This window comes from Harpegnathos saltator, unplaced genomic scaffold (genome assembly GCF_003227715.2).
Source record: "Harpegnathos saltator strain DR-91 unplaced genomic scaffold, Hsal_v8.6 scaffold696, whole genome shotgun sequence".
Lineage (NCBI taxonomy): Eukaryota > Metazoa > Arthropoda > Insecta > Hymenoptera > Formicidae > Harpegnathos > Harpegnathos saltator.
Window position 1 is genome coordinate 119331 of NW_020230533.1, and position 22749 is coordinate 142079.

The following is a 22749-nucleotide window of genomic DNA, read 5'->3' on the forward strand; positions in this document are numbered from 1 at the left end:
CGGACATTACTTCGCCCTCGCCCTGTACGAGACTGTCTTTTCTTTCTCCGTTCTCTTTCGCGAACTCGTCGTTGAAGCCGATAGACGAGGGAATAATTTCTCTTTTTCCATCGTGATGTCTTGTTCCACGATATCTTGCGCAATCTTTGGCTTGGCGGAAACTCCCGAGGTTCGAAAGAACTAGGTCTACTTGGTTTATTTGCTACTTGCTTATTTATTTACTAGGTTTGTGATTTGTGCCTGAGCATTGTGAAACGATCGATTCTTTCTCCAATTTCTGATCTCAAACATTTACGACTGCGCGATGGCTCTAGGACACACCTCGTATAGAGCGCATCGCCGATACGAATGCAATTAGCATTGCCGCTACGCCTCGGTTATTTTCCTTATCGCTAATGTAGCAAAATCGATCATAGCGTGTTTCGCGTGACCAATTGCAGATCTATCTTTCACCTCTGGCTCCATTCTCGCCGGGGAATACGGCTGTTCGATAAAATTCGTTGGGACAATTGCCGGTTCATGCGATATATCGCGTTATCCGCCGCAGCCGATCCGATCAGCCGCGCCGATATATTGCTTTCGTGCGTTAATCTTGTAACGCGTTTTTCTACATCTTCAGATTACAATAAATCCCAAAAGCATGCGTACCTCCGATATTAATATGCCGCGTTATCTCAATAATCTGTCGATGAAGTGATCGCGCATCCAACGACGAAGCCGACGTGTACCGTTACACGGAGGGTAGAATTAGGGCGCATTCATACCTGGGCAAAAAGGGAGAAAGCAGAACAGCACAAGCCAAGAGAGTGACAGAGAGAAAAAAACTTTCTCGGTAAGAGAGAGAGAGAGAGAGAGAGAGAGAGAGAGAGAGAGAGAGAGAGACAGACTATCAGCGCCATTTGTGATTGGCTGCTGCCTTTCTGCTTTTCTGCTCAGGTGTGAATGCGCCCTTGGTCGAATTAACACGACATGGACGAAGCAACGTCGAATGAACGAACTGAACGTGTTTCCGTCGACAAAAATCGAATTTCCGGTTCTTGCACCCAAAAAAAACGTAATTTTGGAACAAACGGAATCATCTCTAAATTTTAGAGGATTTTATTCTTATATATGGTCTCCTATATGGTCTCTAGAGGATTCCTCCAAGATTAAGAGGAAAATATTATAAACACACTATTCTTAAAGTTGGAGGGATCATATGTTATACGTATAATGCATATTTTATTGATTTTAATATAAATTTCCTCTTATATACAAATTATTTGATCTTTTTTGAAGATTATTATTTATTCTTACTGTACTTTATTCTTACTGGTTATACTAGTTAATTCGAAAAATTTATTATAATATATATAGTAATATATATATAGCAAACAGTAATATATATATATATATATATATAGATGTACTTCTGGCTCCGGTTCTACAATAAGTAGGCACGAATGAAATAAGATCATCATAACAAACAAATTTCCAATCAGTTTCATTATGGACTTCATAGCTACGAAGATGTTCATCATAACCCATTGTGTGAAATGTAGTTAAAAGAAAGAATATATTATTCAACTTCTTGCAGTAGATTATAAACTGTATTTGATCAAATATGGGTAAATTATCTTCGTTACATGTTACACCATATTTTTTATAAAAAGCGTTCCAAATTTCTGACCATGAGCATATGATTATTTTTTCGCTCATATTTGGAGGTAGAGCATAACTGAACAAAAAAGCCGACATTCAAATCAATATATTCCTCTTCATATAAGAAGAAAATTAATCGATATAAGAGGAAATCCTCTCGAAATAAAAGGAAAACAGAATAATATCTAACAAATTTTAGACGAATGATTCACTTTATTCTCTTTATTGAAAGAGGAATCCATAAAAAGCTTCGCTTAGAATATGAGACTATGGGAAAAATCACTTTACAAATAGAATATTTCTTTGGGTGTGGAACCGAATTTGGTTCATAAGGAAGAAATTCTGGCTCCTTCGAGAAGAACGCGCTAAGCTCGTTAATCGCCGCGTTCACTCTTTTCTTCGTGCATTATTTCGCTTATTTCCGAAATTTTTCGTGGAGGCTGAAGTGAAGTAGTAGAAAGAGAAAAACAGGCATTATTTTCTTGCGTTTCCTCCTTCCGTGCTCTTCCTTTTGCCCCGTGGAAAAAGGGAAAATGAAAAAAGGGAGAAAGGGCGGATAAAAGACTACGCATCGTATAGATCGCACAGCGATATGAAATCTATATTGTTTATATCGGAAAACCGTGATGGGATCGCGCGGAGGATGCTCTCAGGCACAGAGTTACGTAGCCTTCCTCCGCGTCGTTTATAATTATCGACGAGATCGGAGCATTTTCTCCGTCCCCCCCATCGATTATGCCAGTTCTCGCGACAGAAAAACGCGGTGCGATACGCGGAGCCACGAAGGGCGTATTTCTCTCGGCCGATACAAATGCGATATAAACAATTCACAAGCGCTCCCTCGGCACCGCGCTCGCAGACAGTAGCGCTGTTAGCGGCATTACTATAAAAGTTGCTCGCGCATCCTGATCTTTCTCACGTATTACGGACAATTACACCGGAACACACACACACACATACACGCGCATCAGGTGGAACCCTCGCCCTCGGGGAAGCCTACTGAGACGACGGAGAAACGTCCACATCGTCGCAGACGACGCTTTCCTTCCGCGTGGAATTCCGCGACGATTCGTCGAGATTTTCTGCCGCACGCATGTCACTCTCTCTCTTTCTCTCTCTCTCTCTCTCTCTCTCTCTCTCTCTCTCTCTCTCTCTCGACGGAACGGCGATTGCGATTGGAAATCACCGGTCGCAGACGGAGACGGACGCGCGCCGGTCTGGCGAAAGACACACGTGGAAAGAGGAGAGTAGAATGGGACAGGCGGAATGGGAAAAGTGGGGCTGAGGACACGCGAGCCATCCATAATGCACGTAGCTCGGCCGAGATGCGACCGACAGATAAATTCGAATGGAAAATGGAGGGACAAGAAAAAAGCGATGGAAAAGCGCGACCGTACAAAGGGAGAAGGGAATTCACGCGCGCGCGCGCATCCATCGGGCTCTTTGTCTCCTGACCTCGCGATGTATAGCGCAAGCTGTTTTTGCCTGCGCGACTCGCTGCTCCTGCTCGAAAACGCCTCTCTGTCACGCGGGAAATTAGCACGCGCTGCTTCTCGTATCTTCCTCAAACGCCTGCTCGAAGCCGTTCCTGGCGACTGCCTAAGCGGCAACAGCTGTCGCGCGCGTGTATATTCGTCGAGCGCGGAAAGCGACCAGGTTTTCTCGACGAACAAGTTCCGATTGTCACTCGCGTTCGCGGGAATTCGTCGGGGAACTCACAGAGTGAATGGATGATCCCTGGTGCGAACGAGACGCCAGACGGGATAATTTTACAACGTCCGTCCAATTGATCACCTGTGCGATCAGTCTCCGGTGAAAACGTCCAGCAGCTGGTCGAGAGAGAGAGAGAGAGAGAGAGAGAGAGAGAGAGAGAGAGAGAAAGAAAATCTTGAATGTCAATAAAATTTAACGCCAACACTGCTATCAATCTGCGCGAGTTTGTTTGCACAGACGGATTGCAGCGCGCGACGTTTCGTCGCGTTTCATCCATCATAATCAGTTTCTGTCGGTCTCGCCATTCTTCTTGCTTAAGAATCGCCGTTTCTTCGGCCGCGCCGAGAACGACTTCCCTGGATATTGTATTTCGATGACGCCTCGCGCGCGAATATCCGCTCAAGCCCTCCGCAAGCAACTCGGACTAAAATAAGAAATTTGCGGCATCTTCGCATAAATTTCTCCTTCCGCTGCGTTTCCCGATCCTCCTGCTGTCCTTCGCCGCGCCAAGGTCGCCGATTGATATCTCCTTTTCGCGAGTACGCGTACATCGAGTCGCTTGAAATTTGCGTAACTCCCGTGCGAGCGGGTCTCGCGGGGAATGTTAATGGAACAATTGCAGTTTTCGCTCTCGCGACGACAGTTCGCCGACGTTCCTCGTACAAAATACATTTTTTTGGAACCTTTTCGCAGGAGCCACAACGAGCGGTCACGCCGACGGAATATTACCGTAATAGCGTCGGGGGTTAACGACGCCCACTTGGAATAATAATCTTCTTTGTCACGTCGTTCAATGTTTCCTCCCGCGAACACGCAATTTACCGTCTTCGTGCAAATCGGCGAGAACCGGATTCTCCCGCTCGGAACTTCTTCACCAGTGACGCAAATCAAACGATACAGAAACGAAACAAAGAGGGAAGCGACGACTAAAAAAAGAAGAGAGAGAGAGAGAGAGAGAGAGAGAGAGAGATAGAGAGAGAGAGAGAGCACCTCCTCTCCATCCGCAATGCGACGCGTCGTGTTTCCACCTTTATCAATTTCCGCGCCGAGCCACGTCGCGTAATGTTCATCGACCGCGCGCTCATCTATCCTGGATGACAGCTCCGATTCAAGGTCGTCGATTTCTACGGCCATCACGGCCGGCCTTTCCTTTCCCCGTTGCAGCACGCGACCGGACTCGCTCATACGAAATAAGTGACGTAGGACACGCGTGTCGGAGCGCTCTCGATTGTTTGCGATTGTGTGATAATGCTCACCGGCCGCCAATCCGACGTGGCGGCGGAGGAGCCTGTCGTTCGAAGCCGCAGGACGACATATTGATTTCCTTCGCAGACTGGACACTGGCTATTATCGATCCGTTAAAAAGTTCAGGGCTGTCTCTGGGAAAGAGGCCAGGCTCTTTCGGCGTTTCGGAGTGTTTCGTAGTCGCTCGTCGTCGTCGTCGCCGTTTAATCGCTCTCTGTAAACATCTCCGCGGGAGATTTTAATAACTACTTACCGAGAATGGCGGTCGAGGTAAAGGCTCGCTCGTGTAATAATCCCGATGGATTTCGATGATCAGCCTAACCTATTCTCGTGCTTTTGGAGCCGGACGACGTTGACGAGCGCGGTTCCAAAACTAGTTCAGCGTGTCGATATTCTCGGGAATCATTAAGGTCTCATTGCACCTTCGCGATCATTTCTGCAAGACTTCGCGCATACTCGCCCTTTTGCTAGCACGTGTGTGAATTCAGGCGAGATTCTCGTCAGTAGAGTCGACCGAGTTGAATCTCTGCAACTTTTCAATTTACGCCTCCGTGTTTAAGCACTTAACACGAGCAGAAACGCCAATTAATATACCATGAAATATTCAGACCGGTAAAAATGAATAGCGACAATGATGCACCGTGAATGTATTCCGTAAGAATGATACGACGATTCGACCGCAAAACGGTGTACGTGCGTGCGTTTGGCCAACGAACTGATCTGCGCGATGTGTTTTTATGTATTCGCAGACGTACACGTCGGTCGATAAGAGAGGACAATAGCGAATCGGTGAACGAATTTCGCGGGTGAACGAAGAACGCTCGCCGCTCACAGTCGGGATCTCCCGCGCGTTATTAATTGAGGGGATTTGGGAGAAGCAACGAGTAAAAGAGACAAAGCGTAAGGGAGAGACAGAGGCACTCTACCGCGAGACGTACAATCGTTTTTCTCTTTCTTTCTTACGAAGACACGTCTCGAGGACGTGTCTCGCATCGAGACGTTCTCCGGGGATCTCTCTCGACGCGTTCTACGATAGTCTGCGGAACAAGTGACGCGTGTACCTTGGCTTGATCGCAGAATTAGGGGACGCGACGCGGTAGCCCGTCGATGTAACTTGGACAATTCCGCCTGTTCGACTAAGATCGAATATAACTGATTAAAGCGACATTACATAATGCGTAACGTATGATGCACACACGCATGAATGCATGCAGTCAACAATGCCTGTCCTCGTCGTTGGAGTGACGTGCGAAACGTAACGAGCAAGTTTATTGAATAGCACGGCGCGCGAACACACGTGCACCTTGCGCGTTGCGCGGAAGCGCGCGCAATGTGACATCGATTGTTCCTTTTCTCTTTTCGTTTTTCTTTTTTTTATTTTTCTTCTCTTGTGTCTCGTCTCCGAATGAATTCTGAAGAAAAAAGACTCCAGCACTTTTTCGATACGTGTCAGTACTTGATGATAATACAGAGAGCTCCCCATCATAGTGTTGCGTTGAGCATTCCTAAGTATAGCGGAGCATTTATCTTTGTATCTTTCAGCTTTCGTGCTTTTCGAAGTGTCGAAGCGCCCGTTCGACAAGGTTATCGGAATGTCGAGTTCTCGTCCCCTAAACTGCGCTGAAGTAATCGTAAAAGAAATACCTGTTCTTTGTTACGAGTTATTCTACAACGCATCCAAAGGTCGCGGAAATCTGAGAGCGAGAGAGAGAGAGAGAGAGAGAGAGAGAGGGGGAGAAAGAGAGAAAGAGCGAACTCGCGATGTTTCCTTAGATCTGTGAATTTAGGTACTAACGTTGGTGTTAGATAATCGTGTGCCGTGTGCCGAGAAGTATTTATATTTCGTGCAGTCACCTACATACACGTTTGTCGTTGGTTTGCTGTTGTTTTGCCAACACGTGAAAGATTTTTTCTTGGATTGTTGCGTACGTTTTTTCCGCCTTATTATTGATACCACAATAAGAGCAACGTTACCGTTTTCACACCTCCCGACTTGCTTCCTTCCGCCTTCCTTTCCGTCTTCGAAAGTTCCGTCCTGATCAAGTATCCAACGTAACATACGCACGCACGCACACACACACACACACACACACACACACACACACACACACACACACACACACACACACACACACACACACACACACACACACCCTCACTCTTATGCGTGCATACTGATGCTAGTTGGTGATACAGAAAAGATACATACGGTTTTTATAATAAAATCTATAAAATATTAATACTTTTTATTATACATTCGATTCATACCTTGAAATGTTGGACATTCCTCAGTCTTTACGTCCTAATAACGATAACGCCAAAATGTAAAGAAAACGACAAAAGGAAAAAGATGAAGAAAATATTCAAAACGATGTGACACGTTTCCTGCTAATTAATGCTTTAATTGGATCATCTTCTCGATATTAACGCCGCAATTGGCGCATGATCAGAATGCACACTCATACCCAGACACACTCATACCTACACACACATACACGTACAGTATGAAAGACGCAGTTTTCTCTCAGTGGATGATGACCTGCCGTTGGATACGGGGTTGATCTTATCACGGTGGAAAGGTAATTATATATATGATAATTTATTGCCCGTAGCTAACGAAATCTGGCGAATTTCCGTTACGAAAGTAGCAACACATCTGATTGCTCGATTTCGACCGGCTGCGGGCGGAGTTTCTTCCAAAGGAATTTTAATTCCCGGCTCAATTAGCAAGATGCTCGTAATCTCGGCAATTAGAAATTGCTAGATTCGGCAAGGGAATTCATAGCTGAGAGAAAGCGCGAGTGTACACTTTCGATACACGTTCTCGGGCCGTTTCGCCGAGAGTTCCAAGCGTGCATACCTCGAAGAGGAAAAACAACACGAGGACATGACGATGGTATTTCGATTTCCTCGACATTGCACGATCAAGTCGAAGCTTCGTGAGCCCTGTCTTCGAGGTCTACGCGATCTCGGAACTCGAGGATCTAATGGTCGCTCTACAATAGCTGCAAGAATAAAGCTGTAAGCAGTAAGAAATAGACCAACCACAGGCGATTATTCTTATAATAATCAACTGTAGTTGGCCCCTATCTCTTACTGCTTACACTTACAGCCTTATTCTTATTGTAGAAGGACCTTAAAGGGGGAATTACACGCGGATTATACGTTTTTAAGGCTATTTTTACGAATTTTTGCAACAGAAACGGTAGGATCAATGAACTTGAAATTTTCACAGTGTATTCATTAACGTTCAAAGTATAAAATAAATTTTGTTACATCACAAGAACAAATTTGATCCAATGTTGTAATTATAGACACAAATGCAGTCATCCGTTTGCAAGCTCTATGTTTGCTGCCGACATAATTTCGGGCCTCTCACTATTCTGAAGCTAAGAACTGAGAAAGATTTTTTAAATATACGGTTGCCGTTATAATAGTCCGTAAAAACTAAAATAAAGGCGGTGAAGCCAAGTTTGGAAAAATAATGACTGTACAAAAAAAAAAGTATCGAAAATGAAACTTTTTTCAACATATAATCATGTTTAAAAAAAAGAATAAAATAAAATATAACTGTGTTCGAGGTATGTCTACTGTTGTGAGATATTGTGCAAAAATTTCAAGTTATTCGATTCAGTAGTTTTTGCATACTCGTGCCGACAGTTTAAGAAAATGGTGTTTCCAGATAAACGCGTTTAAAAGTTTTGTGTGTACTTTTCATATAGATAGATAACAAATTGATTTTATACTTTGCGCATTAATGAAGGTGAACATTTCAAGTCCATTGATCCCACCGTTTCTGTTAAAAAAATTCGTAAAAATAGCGTTGGAAACGGCCTGCTCCGCATGTAAAAATCCCCCCCCCCCTTAACACCTTTAACACCGCATACACTTACTCTCGCTCACGCACCGACCGATATCGAGAGAGACGCAGAAGCGCACCTCGGCGCCTGATCGCTCGTATGTCACGTATGCGCGAAGATCGATTGAAGAGAACTCGGTCCCTCGCTCACTCTGCCGTTTGGTGTTGCGTGCTTTTGGTGTTGGTAGAGAGCTGCTCGAGAGCGAAAGACCGTCCAAGAGCCGAGGATCTTCCTGTAACGCGAAGCTCAATCAAGAGAGTTTGTTTCTCGCCGAGCTCCCGGCACTGGCCGACATTGCTTACGTTCACAGCAGAAAGAACCGCCTTGCAACCGTTCGTAAAATTCGCGAATCTAATTGGCGCGTGCTCTTAAATTCGGCCGGATCCAAGAGCACCCACCTAACCAATCAGATTCATGAGCTTTACAAGCAGTTGCAAAGCAGCTTTCTCTCAGCCGAACGTAGCCACTCTCTGCCAGTGCCAAGGAATCGGCGACACGCGTGTACACGAATTCGTCGCCGCCATGTCGATTCTCAGGATCGATCGTCGTGTTCGTCCATCGAACAATCTGGAAAGAGTCGAGTCCTCGAGTACTCGCATCTTTCAATCGACGATCTGTAATCGACATCGCGAGTCGTTCGTTGAGACAGACGTTACACGATGAGAACTTTCGCGCATACACGTACATTCACAGACACACACAGACGCTACGTCACCCCCTTCGTGGCCCTTCCCGATCCCACCGACTCCCACCGAAAGAAGAAGAGGCAAGGAGAAGTATACGATCGGAGCGAACGACACCCTGTCGGCGGACACCCGTTCGTCGCGCACCTCCTTGCGCGACCGAAGCAGGTGCATCGAACATCCGTCCGATAGCTGTCGGTCGCTCCGAGATAGGTGTACTTGTTTGGAAATTATTGTTCCGCGGACCTGACGGCGTGTGCACGATTCATCTGTGTGTGACCTTCGTAAGTGAATTTGTAAGTTTGCTCTGACTCGTGGAAAGAACCCTGATAAGATGCCTCTAAGATCAGGTTAATCGCTCGTGAGATGAATGGCCATACGTTTTTCATACGTTCCTGAGTCAATGAATTGGTGTACTCGCTGGCCCTCCTGAGAGAGAGAGAGAGAGAGAGAGAGAGAAAGAGAGGCAATTCAGGTCGAAACGCGACACCTCCTCCGTCCTCCCGCGCTGGACACTGGACGGCGGAGCCTCGCGCCGTCGGTCCGTCGCAATGAATTCACAAACACTCGCATCCCGGCGCACCTCGGAGCTCCTCCGCGGTGGGCCACGAGCTCTCCCACGGGACACCGCAGCGGCATCCATGAACTGACGCACCTTCTCGTTTTGCAGAGTACCACCGGGTTACGTGTACCAGTCGCCGTACCTGGCGGCCGCGGCGCCAGGTGGCCTGGTGCCGCTTCCGGCGACGCAGTTAGGCCATGCAGCCGCCGTCGCGGCGTCGCAGTTCTACGAGTACCAGAACGCGGCAGCAGCGGCCGCGAGCTATCCCGGCACGTCGTACAACTTCGCTGAGGCGTACCCCTACACCAGCGCGGCCGCCGCTGGTACGTGTTTGAATAGTGTCCCGGGCAAGGGTAGCAACAGCTCGATGCACCACCACCAACACCAGCATCAGCAGCAACAGCAGCAGCAGCAGCAAAACGCTCCCGCGGCGCTGGCACAGCAACAGCTGGAGAAAGCTCTCCTGCCGCAGTTTCTGCCGTCCGTGCTGCGTGGCTACGGTAGAAACTCTCAGTGATCAAGAGAGGATGAGAGGAGAGACGAGACGGGGAGAATTGCACCCTCCTCGAGATTGATCGTAGCGCTTTTACTTGCAACATTCGTAGACGGGGTTCTCACAGGATCCGGTTCTCTCTCTCTCTCTTCCCCTCTTTCTCTTTCGAGCGCGCGCGCGCGCGCGCGTTTTCTTTCTCTTTCTCTCTCTCATCTCTCTCTCTCTCTCTCTCTCTCTCTCTCTCTCTCTCTCTCTCTCTCCCTTTTTTCTTCGTATGACACCGGTATCTCTCGGGGCATACACCACCACACACCATCGCGTAACACGTTACACTCTACGCCTCATAAACGCCACACACGCAGACACTGGTAACATACACACAGCACAGGTAACACACACACACACACACACACACACACATACACACACACACATACACATATACATAGATCCTTTTCATACGTGAGATATGATATATGGGGAATAAGGTGAAGGGAAGCGCGCGTTCTCTCTCTCGTGTAACCCGATGTGCAGCTACCGGCTACGCATCGGGTTATACCAGGTTGTACCCGCTTAGGGGAATGGTAATTTCGACGTCGGATGTGTCGGTGCTCTCCGACACCATGCGGATGCAATGAGGTGTCGTTCGTGCCGCACATGTCCTATCCGCGCGCTCATGTCCTATCTTTCGCCGTCCGAGAGAGACGGCCTCTTGGTCGTTTCTTGACGGATTTTCTGTGAGAACCCCGACGTATCAGGTTGGCAACAAAGTCATGTCGTTTTTCACGGATAGACGGCTTTACTTGTCATTAAACGCAACTAACTTCACTCCAAATCTCCTGTAACCTTTAAATTAGGAGGTTGCGTTGAAAGCCGCTGTTCACGTGTAGATGACTCGAGCTGCGTACGCTGTGGCCAGTGACAGACGTCCTTTATGTCATTTTGAAATGACGCGAACGTTTCACTCACCAAACGCCATACTTTGTTTACACAAAACTTGCTTTTCTGTAACCGAATTAAAATGAAACGCGATGAATTGTTTTACCGATGTGTACCAGGTCTGTAAATATGAAACCGGAATTTGCCCATAGATGGGATTGCTTGCGAAAACTTATGGTGAATCTGCTCCATCAGAAACAGTACGTAGACATTGGTTTCGACGATTCAAAAGTGATGATTGTGACGTTCACGACAAACAGCGGCCAGGTCAGTCGGAAAAGTTCGAAGATGCAAAACAACTGCAAGGTCTGTTGGAAGAAAACCATGCTCAAACATTCAAAGAATTTGCTCAACAGCTTGAAGTCGATAAATCAACCATTTCACGACATTTACAAGCCATAGGAAAGATTCAGAAAGAAGGGAGATGGCTGCCATATGAATTGACGGAAAATGCCATTGCTAATTGTTTAAACATCTTGATTCTTTGCTTGCAAGGCATAAGAGAGAAAAGTTTATTCTAGCGTATCGTGACCGGCAATGAAAAATGGATCTATTTCGATAACCCGAGACGCAAGAAATCATGGGTTGATCCTGGTCAACCATCAACGTCGACACCAAAATTAAATATCCACAGTCACAAACAAAATGCTCTCTATTTGATGGAGGATGTCGTGTATTATGAGCTGTTGAAACCAAACGAAACAGTCACCGCCGAATGTTATTGACAACAATTGAAGCGTTGAATGGTAACTTGATGCAAATCGATGACCATCAATTGCATCAAATCGCCGAAAAGTGATTCTTTTCCATGATAACGCTTGACACTATGTTGCTGTAGCTATGAAACGAACACTGATGGAGCTCGAATGGAAGGTTATCCCGCATCCAGCATCTTCTCCGGACCTGGTTCCAAGTGATTACCATCTGTTCGTCGATCGATGCAACACGCTCTGGAAGATACACATTTCCATAATTACGGAGAAGTCGGAAATTGGGCTGCTGAATGGATTGGCTCAAAAGACAGACCGTTCTTTCGTTGCGGAATTCGACTTCTGCCAGAAAATTGGGAAAAAGTCACAGCTTCCAACGACAAATACAGTCTGTAAAGTAAGAGCGTGCACGGCATAAATGGCAGTTGGCTTCAAATATCGTCCTAGTTCTTTTGTGAGCCGATAGATGAAATCTTTGTCGTGAATGTTTTGTCACAAAAGAGTCAGTTGGCGTCGAACTCTAACCTGAGAAACACGTTAACCGCCATGAGTGCCGCATGAGCATCGCGCTACGAGGCTGTGTTTCTTTGTTCCCACCCCAAAGGACCAAAAATGTCATATGCAGTGGCTGCTAAATACATGGGAAAGTCAAAATCGTTCGTCGCTAAGTGGGTTCAGCAATATAAGAAGATAAAAAATGTCGACGACTTGCCAGGACGTGGCTTGATAGGCAAAGTGACACCGAATATGGAAAAAAAATTGTGAATTTGTTTGAGCGGAACCCGACCTTAATGCTTAAAATTTATGAGAAGTGTTTGTTGCCGACTGCTGAACGATGCTTCATAAAAAAAACGAGGACTGGATCTTACAGGAAGACAACGACCCAAAACACCGGAGCAAGCTTTGCACCGAGTGGAAAGAGCAGTCTGGCATCGTCACACTTGATTGGCCATCGCAGTCGCTAGATGCAAATCCCATTGAAAATGTGTGGATATATCTCAAGCACAAGCTTTGAGGAAAAAGAGTGTGCACTTTGAAGCAGCTGACACGACAAATTTGTCTCATTTGGAGGTCTTTACCGAACGAATACGCAGTCAACTTAGTGGAAAGTATGCCTCGGAGATGCCAGGCAATTATCAATCCTGATGGTGACTGGACTCATTATTAATGGTATAGCATTTTTCTTCTCACGGAGTACAACAAATCCATGTAAAAATCATTAAAAATAAATTTTTCCACACATTAACCCGTGCGCGCTCTTACTTTACAGACTGTACTTTGATTCACGTATTCACAGATTTTGTTATTGAAATAAATGCTTAGAAGACACAAAAACAGCGGCTTTCAAGGCAATCTCCTAATATAGCGCTGGTCACCCGCCAGAAATTGTTGCAGCTTGGGTGGAATGTGTTACTGTATCCATCATATTCGCCTGACCTTACACCATCAGATTACCACTTACTGTATTTCGTTCCCTGCAAGGTTCCTTGAAGAAAATTTGATTCTGATGAGACTATCAGACTTGGATCAGTTTTTCGCCGATAAGAGTCAGAAGTTCTATAAGGCCGAAATAAAGCTACCAAACAGATGGCAAAAGATCATCGAATTAAACGGACAATATATCACGGAATAAAATTTTTGCTTTGTATGAAAAAATCGCTTTACATAGAAAAAGAAACGACATGACTTTCTTGCCAGCCTGATAAATATCTGAGATAGTGCGCACATACATCGCTTCTTTCCGACTTGGCTCATTGAACATTTTGCGACCTTGTCGTAATTAATTTAATAACGCCCGACCGAGTAACGACGCGCTTCCGGAGTGAGTAAGTGAGAAATCCTCGCGCACTGCGAGCGGTAATAGAAAGTCACTTTTCCTCGGGGTTTACATATTTTCTTGTCAGGATTGCCGGTTCCGAGGAGAACCGAAATATCCTGACCGGAAGTGGAGGGCGTTATTAGAGTTCACTGCACGTAAACGATTGCGATTTTACATGAAACATCTTCAAGTGTTCGTTGCTTACACAGAGGAAAATATTGCAGCGACAGTCACAACGAAGTCTTTGCAATCTTGAGCTATACTAAGACACGATTGACCAAAATTGTTATTATAATACATATTCGCTTAAAAATGTCTTCGCTCTCTACACAACATTGTAATTATTTGGATGTATTGTTCCTTTGTTTCTTTATACATTGCAATTTATTATTAATTCGTACTCGTATCGGTGCAGAGTTCAGTTTTGGAAACGTTACATACAGAAAGGAGCATGATATTGACGCGATTGCAATACTTTCCCCGTGCAGTTCGGTTGATAAGCGAGCAATCGAGAGAGCAAGTCTTGCATGTTTACACGTGCTTTGTGTTATTATACAATTAACACATAATATGTTATGTATAATGCGCTCTTTCTCTTTTTCTCTCTTTCTTTCTCTCTCTCTCACTCACTCACTCACTCACTCACTCTCTCTCTCTCTCTCTCTCTCTCTCTCTCTCTCTCTCTCTCTCTCTCTCTCTCTCTCTCTCTCTCTCTCTCTCTCTCTCTCTCTCTCTCTCTCTCTCTCTCTCTCTCTCCTTCCCTCTTCCTCTCCCCCCTCCTCTCTCTCTCTCTCTCTCTCTCTCTCCTCTCTCTCTCTCTCTCTCTCTCTCTCTCTCTCTCTCTCTCCTTCCCTCTTCCTCTCCCCTCCCCCCCTCCTCTATCTATCTCTCTCTCTCTGTCTGTCTCTCTGTCTCTCTGGTGATGGTGGCGGTGCTCTCGAAATCAATAACGGTGGTCGATGTAACCATCGTGAGCTTGATCGTATCACAAAAATTTGGAAAGTCGAGCGCACCTTGAGGGAACACCTGTTATATGCGTATATCGCTCAAATATGCTTTTACGTCTCTGTGATTCGTCTCATTTGCCAGCGATAAATACTACATTTTTTACTCTGTTAAGCCTACAGACTTCTATATAATATACTGGACTCTGCGAACTGCTGCCTGTGGTATGTACGTAACTTTTATGTACGAAACTTGTGCATAGATTAGAGCGCATGAGTGAAGTACGCTGACAAGGAATGCGGCTTTTTGCGAGCATTGAGTAGTCTAGATTGCAAGACATTTTGAAACTGGATGAAAATGTGAGTCAAATTTCATGTGAAAATGGATATATTTTATATCTACGAGGATACATGTGAGTATCCAAACTCTGAGAAGAAATGTGTCCCCACGTTGGAAAGATTCTCAATAATCTCTCCGATACATTCGCGGCCGTACATTACTCACACAAAGTGCTCAACGCGAATTGAACGTACGTAGATTGTGTTTGATAAGTTCCGAGTCTGAACATAAAGATGACTCAATCACGTTTTGACAGTGAGTTGTCGGTATATTTTTCAACGATGGCAAAACTCGAATATCGCTTCGCGATTAAATACTTGTATCTAAAAGCGAAAACTCCAACGGAAATCAGAACCGAGTTGCGTTCGGTTTACGGTGACTCTATTCCTTCGTTTTCAACGATTAAAGTTTGGGGTGCCGAGTTTGAGCGTGGCCGTGCAAGTGTGTTTGTTGATGAGCCTCCGAGTTGCCCAAACTCGCGACTAAGGAAATGGTCGACAAAGTACATCAAACTGATCGCACTGATCAGAGATTGAAGGTCAGAGAGATAGCAATTATATCTTCTGAACTCGTGTTCAAAATGTCACATGAAGATTTGAATACGAGAAAGTTAACTACACGATGGGTGTCGCGTTTGCTGACGAAACATGGATATTCAGCACTATACACCTGAGAGCAAGGAACAGTCAAAACTTGGACTTCATCAGGCAAGCCTGCTCCGAGGAAGACGAAGATGTCCCATTCGGCCGGAAGAGTTATGGCGATTGTCTTTTTGGGATAACCATAACATATTGCTCAGAGATTGTCTTCAAAAACGAAAAACTATGACGAAACTATTATTGCAACATTGAAAGGAAAAAATCGCGAGAAAACGACCGTATGTGAAGAAGAAAAAAATGTTTCTTTTTTCACCAGGACAATGCACACACATCTCCGTAATCATCAAACTGCATGAATTACTCTACGAATTAATCTCCCCCTCTTATTTGCCTGATCTAGTCCGCTGCGGCTTTTTTAGTTCCCGAACATAAAGAAATGGCTAAAAGGAAAAAAGTTTGCGACCAAATGATTACCGTCGTAAAAATATTTCGTGAAACTGGACCAAATCTACTTTGCTGATGGAATGCAGAGACCAGAAAAAAAATGGACCAAGTGCATCGAGCTAAAAAAAAGAGATTACATTAAAAAATAAAACCAAAAATATAAGTACTTCATTGTTAAGCTCGAAATTGGTCAAACAATCCTCGTAGGACGTACGAGGGTAGATTGAATAGTTTCCGACCTGACTAAGAAAAAAAAACATTTTTTTCAGCTAAATGAAATTTACTTCTTAACAAAATCTCTCTTCAGCTCAACGCACTTCGTCCAGCGTTTTTTAAATCTATCATTCCCTTAGTATTAGCAGGTTGCATCGAAATAGTTGGCTCTAGCTGCGTATGCTGTGGGCAGTGACAGATGTCATTATTTTGAAGTGTGAACATTTCCCACTAAAATTTAGTCATCAGACGCCATCCTTTGTTTACACAAGTGCTTTTCTATAACCGAATTAAAATAGGCATTAAAATACGCAGTAAATTGTTTTTCCGGTGTGTACTTCCACACTACTTTGATTTGAAAAGAAGTGCAGCTGAAGCTCATCGATTACTTGCGAAAACTTATGGTGAATCTGCTTCATCGGAAACATTGTTGGTTTCGACGATTCAAAAGTGGTGACTGTGACGTTCACGACAAACAACGGCTAGATCAATCGGAAAAGTTCGAGGTTGAACAATTGTAAGCTGTATTGTAAGAAAACCCTGCCCAAACCATTTCATCTGTCTGCGGTTGTTGCGGTTTTTGGTTATCCAGAACGTTCCTCGTCATCGAAAATGCTCGTTCTGCCACGCTTGAACTCAGCAGTCCAGGTTTTCACGGTCGTAAATGAAGAAGCAGTATCTCCGTACACTGAATCTAATTCAGTTTTAATTTCCATAGGAGTTTTCCCTTTTAAATGAAGGAATTGTGTCACTCTAATTTTTCCATTCTTGACAAACTTTGATTAATTTTGAAAGTCTGTCAGAAGCAAATGAATCGCTGGAATGACATCAAACTTAGCTCTTTGTGTTTCTTTCAGTGTTATCTATCGGACAAGTATTGAAATTTGACTTGAAGTATCGAAATCTTGCTCTTTCTTGGTTAGATTGGAAACTTTTCAATCTATCCTCGTATTTTATATACGAATATACGACTGGCATGTAGAAAATTCGCAGGCCAATATATACGAGTTTATAACCACAATTACATAGAAGTCTATGATTAAGCTATATTTTAGATCGAAATTGTTATCTTTTTTAATTTTTTTCTCTCTACATATCCGCACCTTTGAACAAATTTATATAAGTAAGTCTTTAAATAAAATCCTGCCAAGATTAGATAAGTAAGCATAACGACGACGTTTCTCTAGAAATAATTTTTCTGGAAATAATTCGCCGAAGCAATAGCGTTTCAACGACATTAATGTCGCGAGTTGATGCCCCTCCGAAGTGAGCGTCAAAATTTCGTGACTTTCGTAGAATTAAAAGAATTAAAGTGGTGTAAAGAAAGAAAGTGTAAGAAAGAAAAAGTAGCCGCAAATAATCGCGACAAACGCTATTGCGTCGTCAATGACAAGTATTGTAGAGATTTGGAGAATAAAAGGAAAGCTTTCGCCCAAAATTACATCCCCCCTTAGTTGAGTCGCGTACGTTAAGAGTAAGGAAGTAAGGCGGTCTCGGATCGACGTCGATCACAACGTCATGGACGCTTTTCGCTTGCTGAGAAACAATCTTCCTTCTGTTTTCTTTGCAGCCAACGCAGCGGCAGCGAGCTACGTAGGACCTTACACCTACACACTGCCAGCTGCGAGCCTGCCGGCGGCAGCAGCGGCGGCGGCGGCAACGGCAGCTGGCGCAGCTTTCCCAGGTTTGCCCTATCAGACGACACCTCAAGAAGCCAGGTTACAATAGAACTACCAACATGGGGAACATGAAAGACGTAACGATAAGAACCTTTACGTTTATCGGAGCTAATTTCATCGTGGGATTAAAATAAGGAACACTGAGGCAGCATGAGACAATCGGTCCTCGAGAGTGGTCTTCGGTGATTGGCTCCAGCAGCGTCCTCGTTGGGTACTCTCGATGGGCCTTATGTTCCTCTCTTTAACCGCAACGTGTCGCAAGTGTTTCCAAATATTCTCCGAAGGGTCGCGAGAAGAGAGGCGAGAAAGCCGGCATTCATAGTCAAATCTTGTATCTAAGATCACCTCAAGTTCATCTCTCGAATGATGTACGGGTCGTTTTATTAGCCGCAAAGATGACCCTTGAGGGTGACTCCAAAGCGATCTTGATTATAAGATTTGAGTATGAATGACCGGCCTGAATTTCTTCATACTCGGCGCGACCTGTGACTTCTCACGTTTAGTCTCTAACTTGTACACTTCCTTGCTCTTTTTTGCCTCCCCCCTCCCCCCTCGACTCTTCCTTTCCGCCCTTTAATAAATCCAATCTTCCTCGCTTGTGTCGCTGATTTTGTCTCGCTGATGCCGATGTTAGCTCATTCGTTTCACGTGCACTTAAAAAAAAAAAGCAACAATAACTGAGCCTGAGTTATAATTCTCTAAAATTAGGAGGAGCGTGACGGGGTCTCCATTTCGCTAAGAAAAGCGCACATGCTGCGAAAAATCGAAACTTTGTTTTCGCGAGAAAAGAGAAAAATCTTGTCAAAGTGAGACAATCTCTTCAAGCTCTCGGTAATTCTTGATTTCTCGCGTTTAGTTTCTAACTTGCACTCTCCCTCGCCTCCCCCCTCTTTCTAATTAATCTAATCTCCCTCCCCATCTTCTGTTGTTAAAGCGGTATTAGCGATATTAACATAACAACATTTAATCTACATATTTAATCTACAAATTAAGCAGTTATTTTAATTATATCTGTGCAACATTTTTTCCATGTGAACATATATAATGATAATATACATAGTATTATCATTTTTCTTCTCGGGATTTCTTTCAAAATCACAGCGCATGTTAAAACAACGTTCGAAAGCCTACGACTGATCTCTTCGTGGCTCTTCAACATGGCTTAAAGTACGCTAATTTATTTATCCACTTTCGATTCTCCGAGATGTTTTGCATGTTCCCGCTTAGAGATTGTTTGAATGTCATTTGTATCTTGTTGCTTTTTAAATTCTCTCTTCTATAGAATCATATCAACCAAGCTCCAACAATAGACGTCAAGTCGGTGGAAAAAAAGAAACATAAAATGTTCTTTTTCAATTGAGCTCGTTGCGATATATCTCAAGCGTCACTCTCGGCTGCGAGCTCTAACAGTGAAAGCGTCAGATATCAAACTACAAAACGTTAACTGCAAACAATTCGAAAATTTGTGCCTAATAAGAAAATTAGCATGCATGCAGCGATTACCGATGTCGATCACGTCGATTGGAAAGTGTGCCCATAAAATTGAGAATATTAAATATTCTTCTCTTCTCCTGTTCGCACTTTTCCTCTTCCCAAGAAAAATTGATCACATGTGATCATATAATTGTATAAAATTACACATGTAAATTTTGACTCTATATGGCCACGAATACAATTATCCAATTACAATTACATAATTACAATTACGCAATTATACAATTACAATGATTATTGATTGATATAGAAAATGTCTTTGTGGAAAATATGCTGTTGAATGAGAAAAAGAAATGATTTCGTTCAATTAACACGTTTGTTGCCAGAATTTAATAATGTTGGTATAAAAAAAAATGTTGCCGTCATACATATGTTACGATACTGGTCTCTTCTTGAAAGATTGTTATGTTGCACATGTATGACGCTGGTGGCGAAAATGTTGATCGTCGACATGGTGGGTTACCACAAGAGTAAACAATTAATTTTAATTGGATTTGTACAATGGCATGTTTTTCGCGCGGAACATGTACATTACGTGTAATTATACTTAATCATTTTCTCTTGGGTCTTCTTGAAATACTACTATCCACATAGAATACATATCAAGCTTCCGTTAATTATATGTAAATATTATAAAAAGTTCAAGTGTCGTTACTTTCTTCCTAGCCTTATGCGATATATAAATTAAATGTTATTATGTTAGTATCGCTTTAATTTATAAATTGTTTTTTCTTTCCTTTTCCACACCGACTTGACGTTTATTGTCGAGACTTGGTTGATATGACTTTATTGAAGTGTATATGTGTGTAACATATATATATAACACATATATATATATATGTATATATATATGTATGTATGTATATGTGTGTGTGTGTGTGTGTATATATATATATATATATATATATGTATATATGCATATATATATATATATATGTATGTACGTATGTATATATGTGTGTATATATATATATATATATATATATACATGTGACGTTCTTCTGAAGAATGCAAAACGAGAATCGAAAAGGAATAAATAAATTAGCGTAGTTCAATTCATGTTGAAGAGCCACTCGTAAGCTTTCGTTGTTTTGTTTGTTGTATTTTGAGAGAAATCCCAAGAAGAAAAATTATAATATTACGTATATTATCATTATATATATCCACGAGGAAAAAATGTTGTTGTATAAATATAATTAAAATAACTGCTTACATTTGTAGCAGCTCATTAACCTCACGTTTAATTGAATAACAATTTTATCTTTATCTTTCCTCTTTTTTCGTATTCAGCAGTATTTTTTTCTGCGTGGATATTTGTAATTGCACATGATGACGTCTGCAGCCCAGTAAAGAGAAAATTCGTACTTATATATAGAGGGTGATATATAATTATGCATAATTATAAATGATCCATGTATATATTAGTTTGTACGACTGTGTCTATTTTCTCTTTGGAAACGCTCAAAATACACTTTGTCGTGAATCGCGATCCGTCATCAGGGCAGCAATATAAATTTTCTGAGCATACAGAGTCCGTTATAATTACTCGATGTATCTTCTCAAGTACTAGTTCAACAATATTCCAATTCATGCGTACTGCTTGTCTCGGCACATTGTTGTTTATCGGTAACGTAATTTTACAGATCATCATTAATTATACGGGCTGTGAAGCATTACTGTTGAACGCATACTATTATTGCTTCATTACTGGTCGAGATATTAACACGTTGACTGCCGCATTAATTTCCGTCGATTTGATTATATAAAAGTTTGTTGTTGCCATTCGATTTGGTCAGATTAAATTAAATCGAATTGAAGAGATTATGTGTTCGCCGAAGATATATATTTTAATTAAATAAATGCAATTGGAAATGCATGCTCTTTTATTACGTTTTGCCGCTGACCAAAACACGATTAATGACGTTTTATATGTTACAAAACTTGATATAACGTGGTAGTGTCATGGTAGTACCGATTACCGGCAACCGTCACGACATTCAACGTGTTAACAGTTTTATCAGGATACAATCACACGTGTCGGAAGAAGAAAAAGAAAAAGAAACTCGAAGCACGCATGACGGTTAGGCGTATAATGTAATCGAACCGCAGTGGCCTTAAAATCGCACACCAGCGAGACAACGAAGTGTCTTATTTTCGAGGCCTTGTTATGTTAATTGACCAATTTGTTGAAACGAAACAACAACGGCCGATTTTATGGCGACGCGAACCCATCGAGAATCAAGGAATGAGTGTGTACCTAGCAAGCGGACTTGACGCTTTTTACCTTTTTAACGAAAAAATTAATTGTTTTTAAAAAGGACGATTGTATCATCGTACATGGAACACCGATATTTTCATCTGAGACAATTCCCGGAGACTTGGAGTCTAACCGAACCGTTATTAAACGAAAGATGTACGTTCGTCTACTCTTAGTGATCCAGTGCCTTAATTAGCACAGTCGAGTAGTCTCATCGATTAGAAACTAGTCAGCGATTCGTTAGTGCAACACTCGACGCGCTAACTCGTGTACAGGAGTGAGGCTCAACGAAAGGGCGAGGAGCTAAAGGAATATCAAAATGTAATCGACCGGTGTCAGGTCATGAGGAACGCGGCTGTCCCTCATCTAGTCCCAAGCCCTTTCAAAGTTTAAGCGAGTTCAACTCGGTTTATTAGATTTGTAAGTAGAAATTAATATGCAGGCAAGAAACCAAAACTCTTTGTAAAAAGTTAGCAAGGAAAAAAGGTTAGCGAGCCTTAGGATTAAATATTACAACTACGAAGCTCTTCTACGACTATGATAGTGGTGAAGTAAATTATTACTATATTATTTTATTATTTTTACCGTATTATTATTACATTATTATTTTATTATTGGCATTATTATTATTATTATTATTATTATTATTAATTATTATTACTACTAGTTATATAACATTGTTTATGTACTTAATCCAACGGATACGTGATTAAGATGTTTGTTACAAAACACGTTGAAGCTTCCTCTAAACACACGAAGAGAGGATGACAGTGAAACCTATGCTACGAATCCACAAGGAATCGTGCCCTTTATTACGGGTACTATCACCTTTCTGGATATCCTATATTTTTAAGATTAATATTGTATATAGGCTTAATTATAAATAGGTTGTAATATATATTGCCTGTTATCTCCAATTATTAATATACGCTCTATAGATCTGATAGATTAACGAAGATCGGAAACAAATATATTGTCATTAAGAGAACACCTTCGCGTGTTTGTTGTCCCTTCATTGCGCTCGCGTTTATGCGTATTGTCCAGCCACAACTGCGAAATGAAACGAAAGAATGTAAGAGGAAAAAAAATTTTTCTTGCGCATCTTGTTACGGAT

General features: G+C 42.8%; 1 protein-coding gene across 2 annotated transcripts in view; it reads left to right on the forward strand.

The window, feature by feature from the left end:
• LOC105187741 (RNA-binding protein 24) overlaps positions 1 to 19849 on the forward strand; it is a 44357-nt gene extending 24508 nt beyond the window's left edge. Inside the window, exons 5-6 of one of the 2 annotated variants that reach the window (XM_011148719.3) lie at positions 9813 to 10204; positions 17776 to 19849. In XM_011148719.3, coding sequence (XP_011147021.1) covers positions 9813 to 10204; positions 17776 to 17933 — 550 coding nt within the window. In that variant the 3' untranslated portion in view covers positions 17934 to 19849. The remainder of the gene's footprint in view (positions 1 to 9812; positions 10205 to 17775) is intronic. The other variant, XM_011148722.3, reaches the window with a different exon arrangement.
• The last annotated feature ends 2900 nt before the right edge of the window (positions 19850 to 22749 follow it).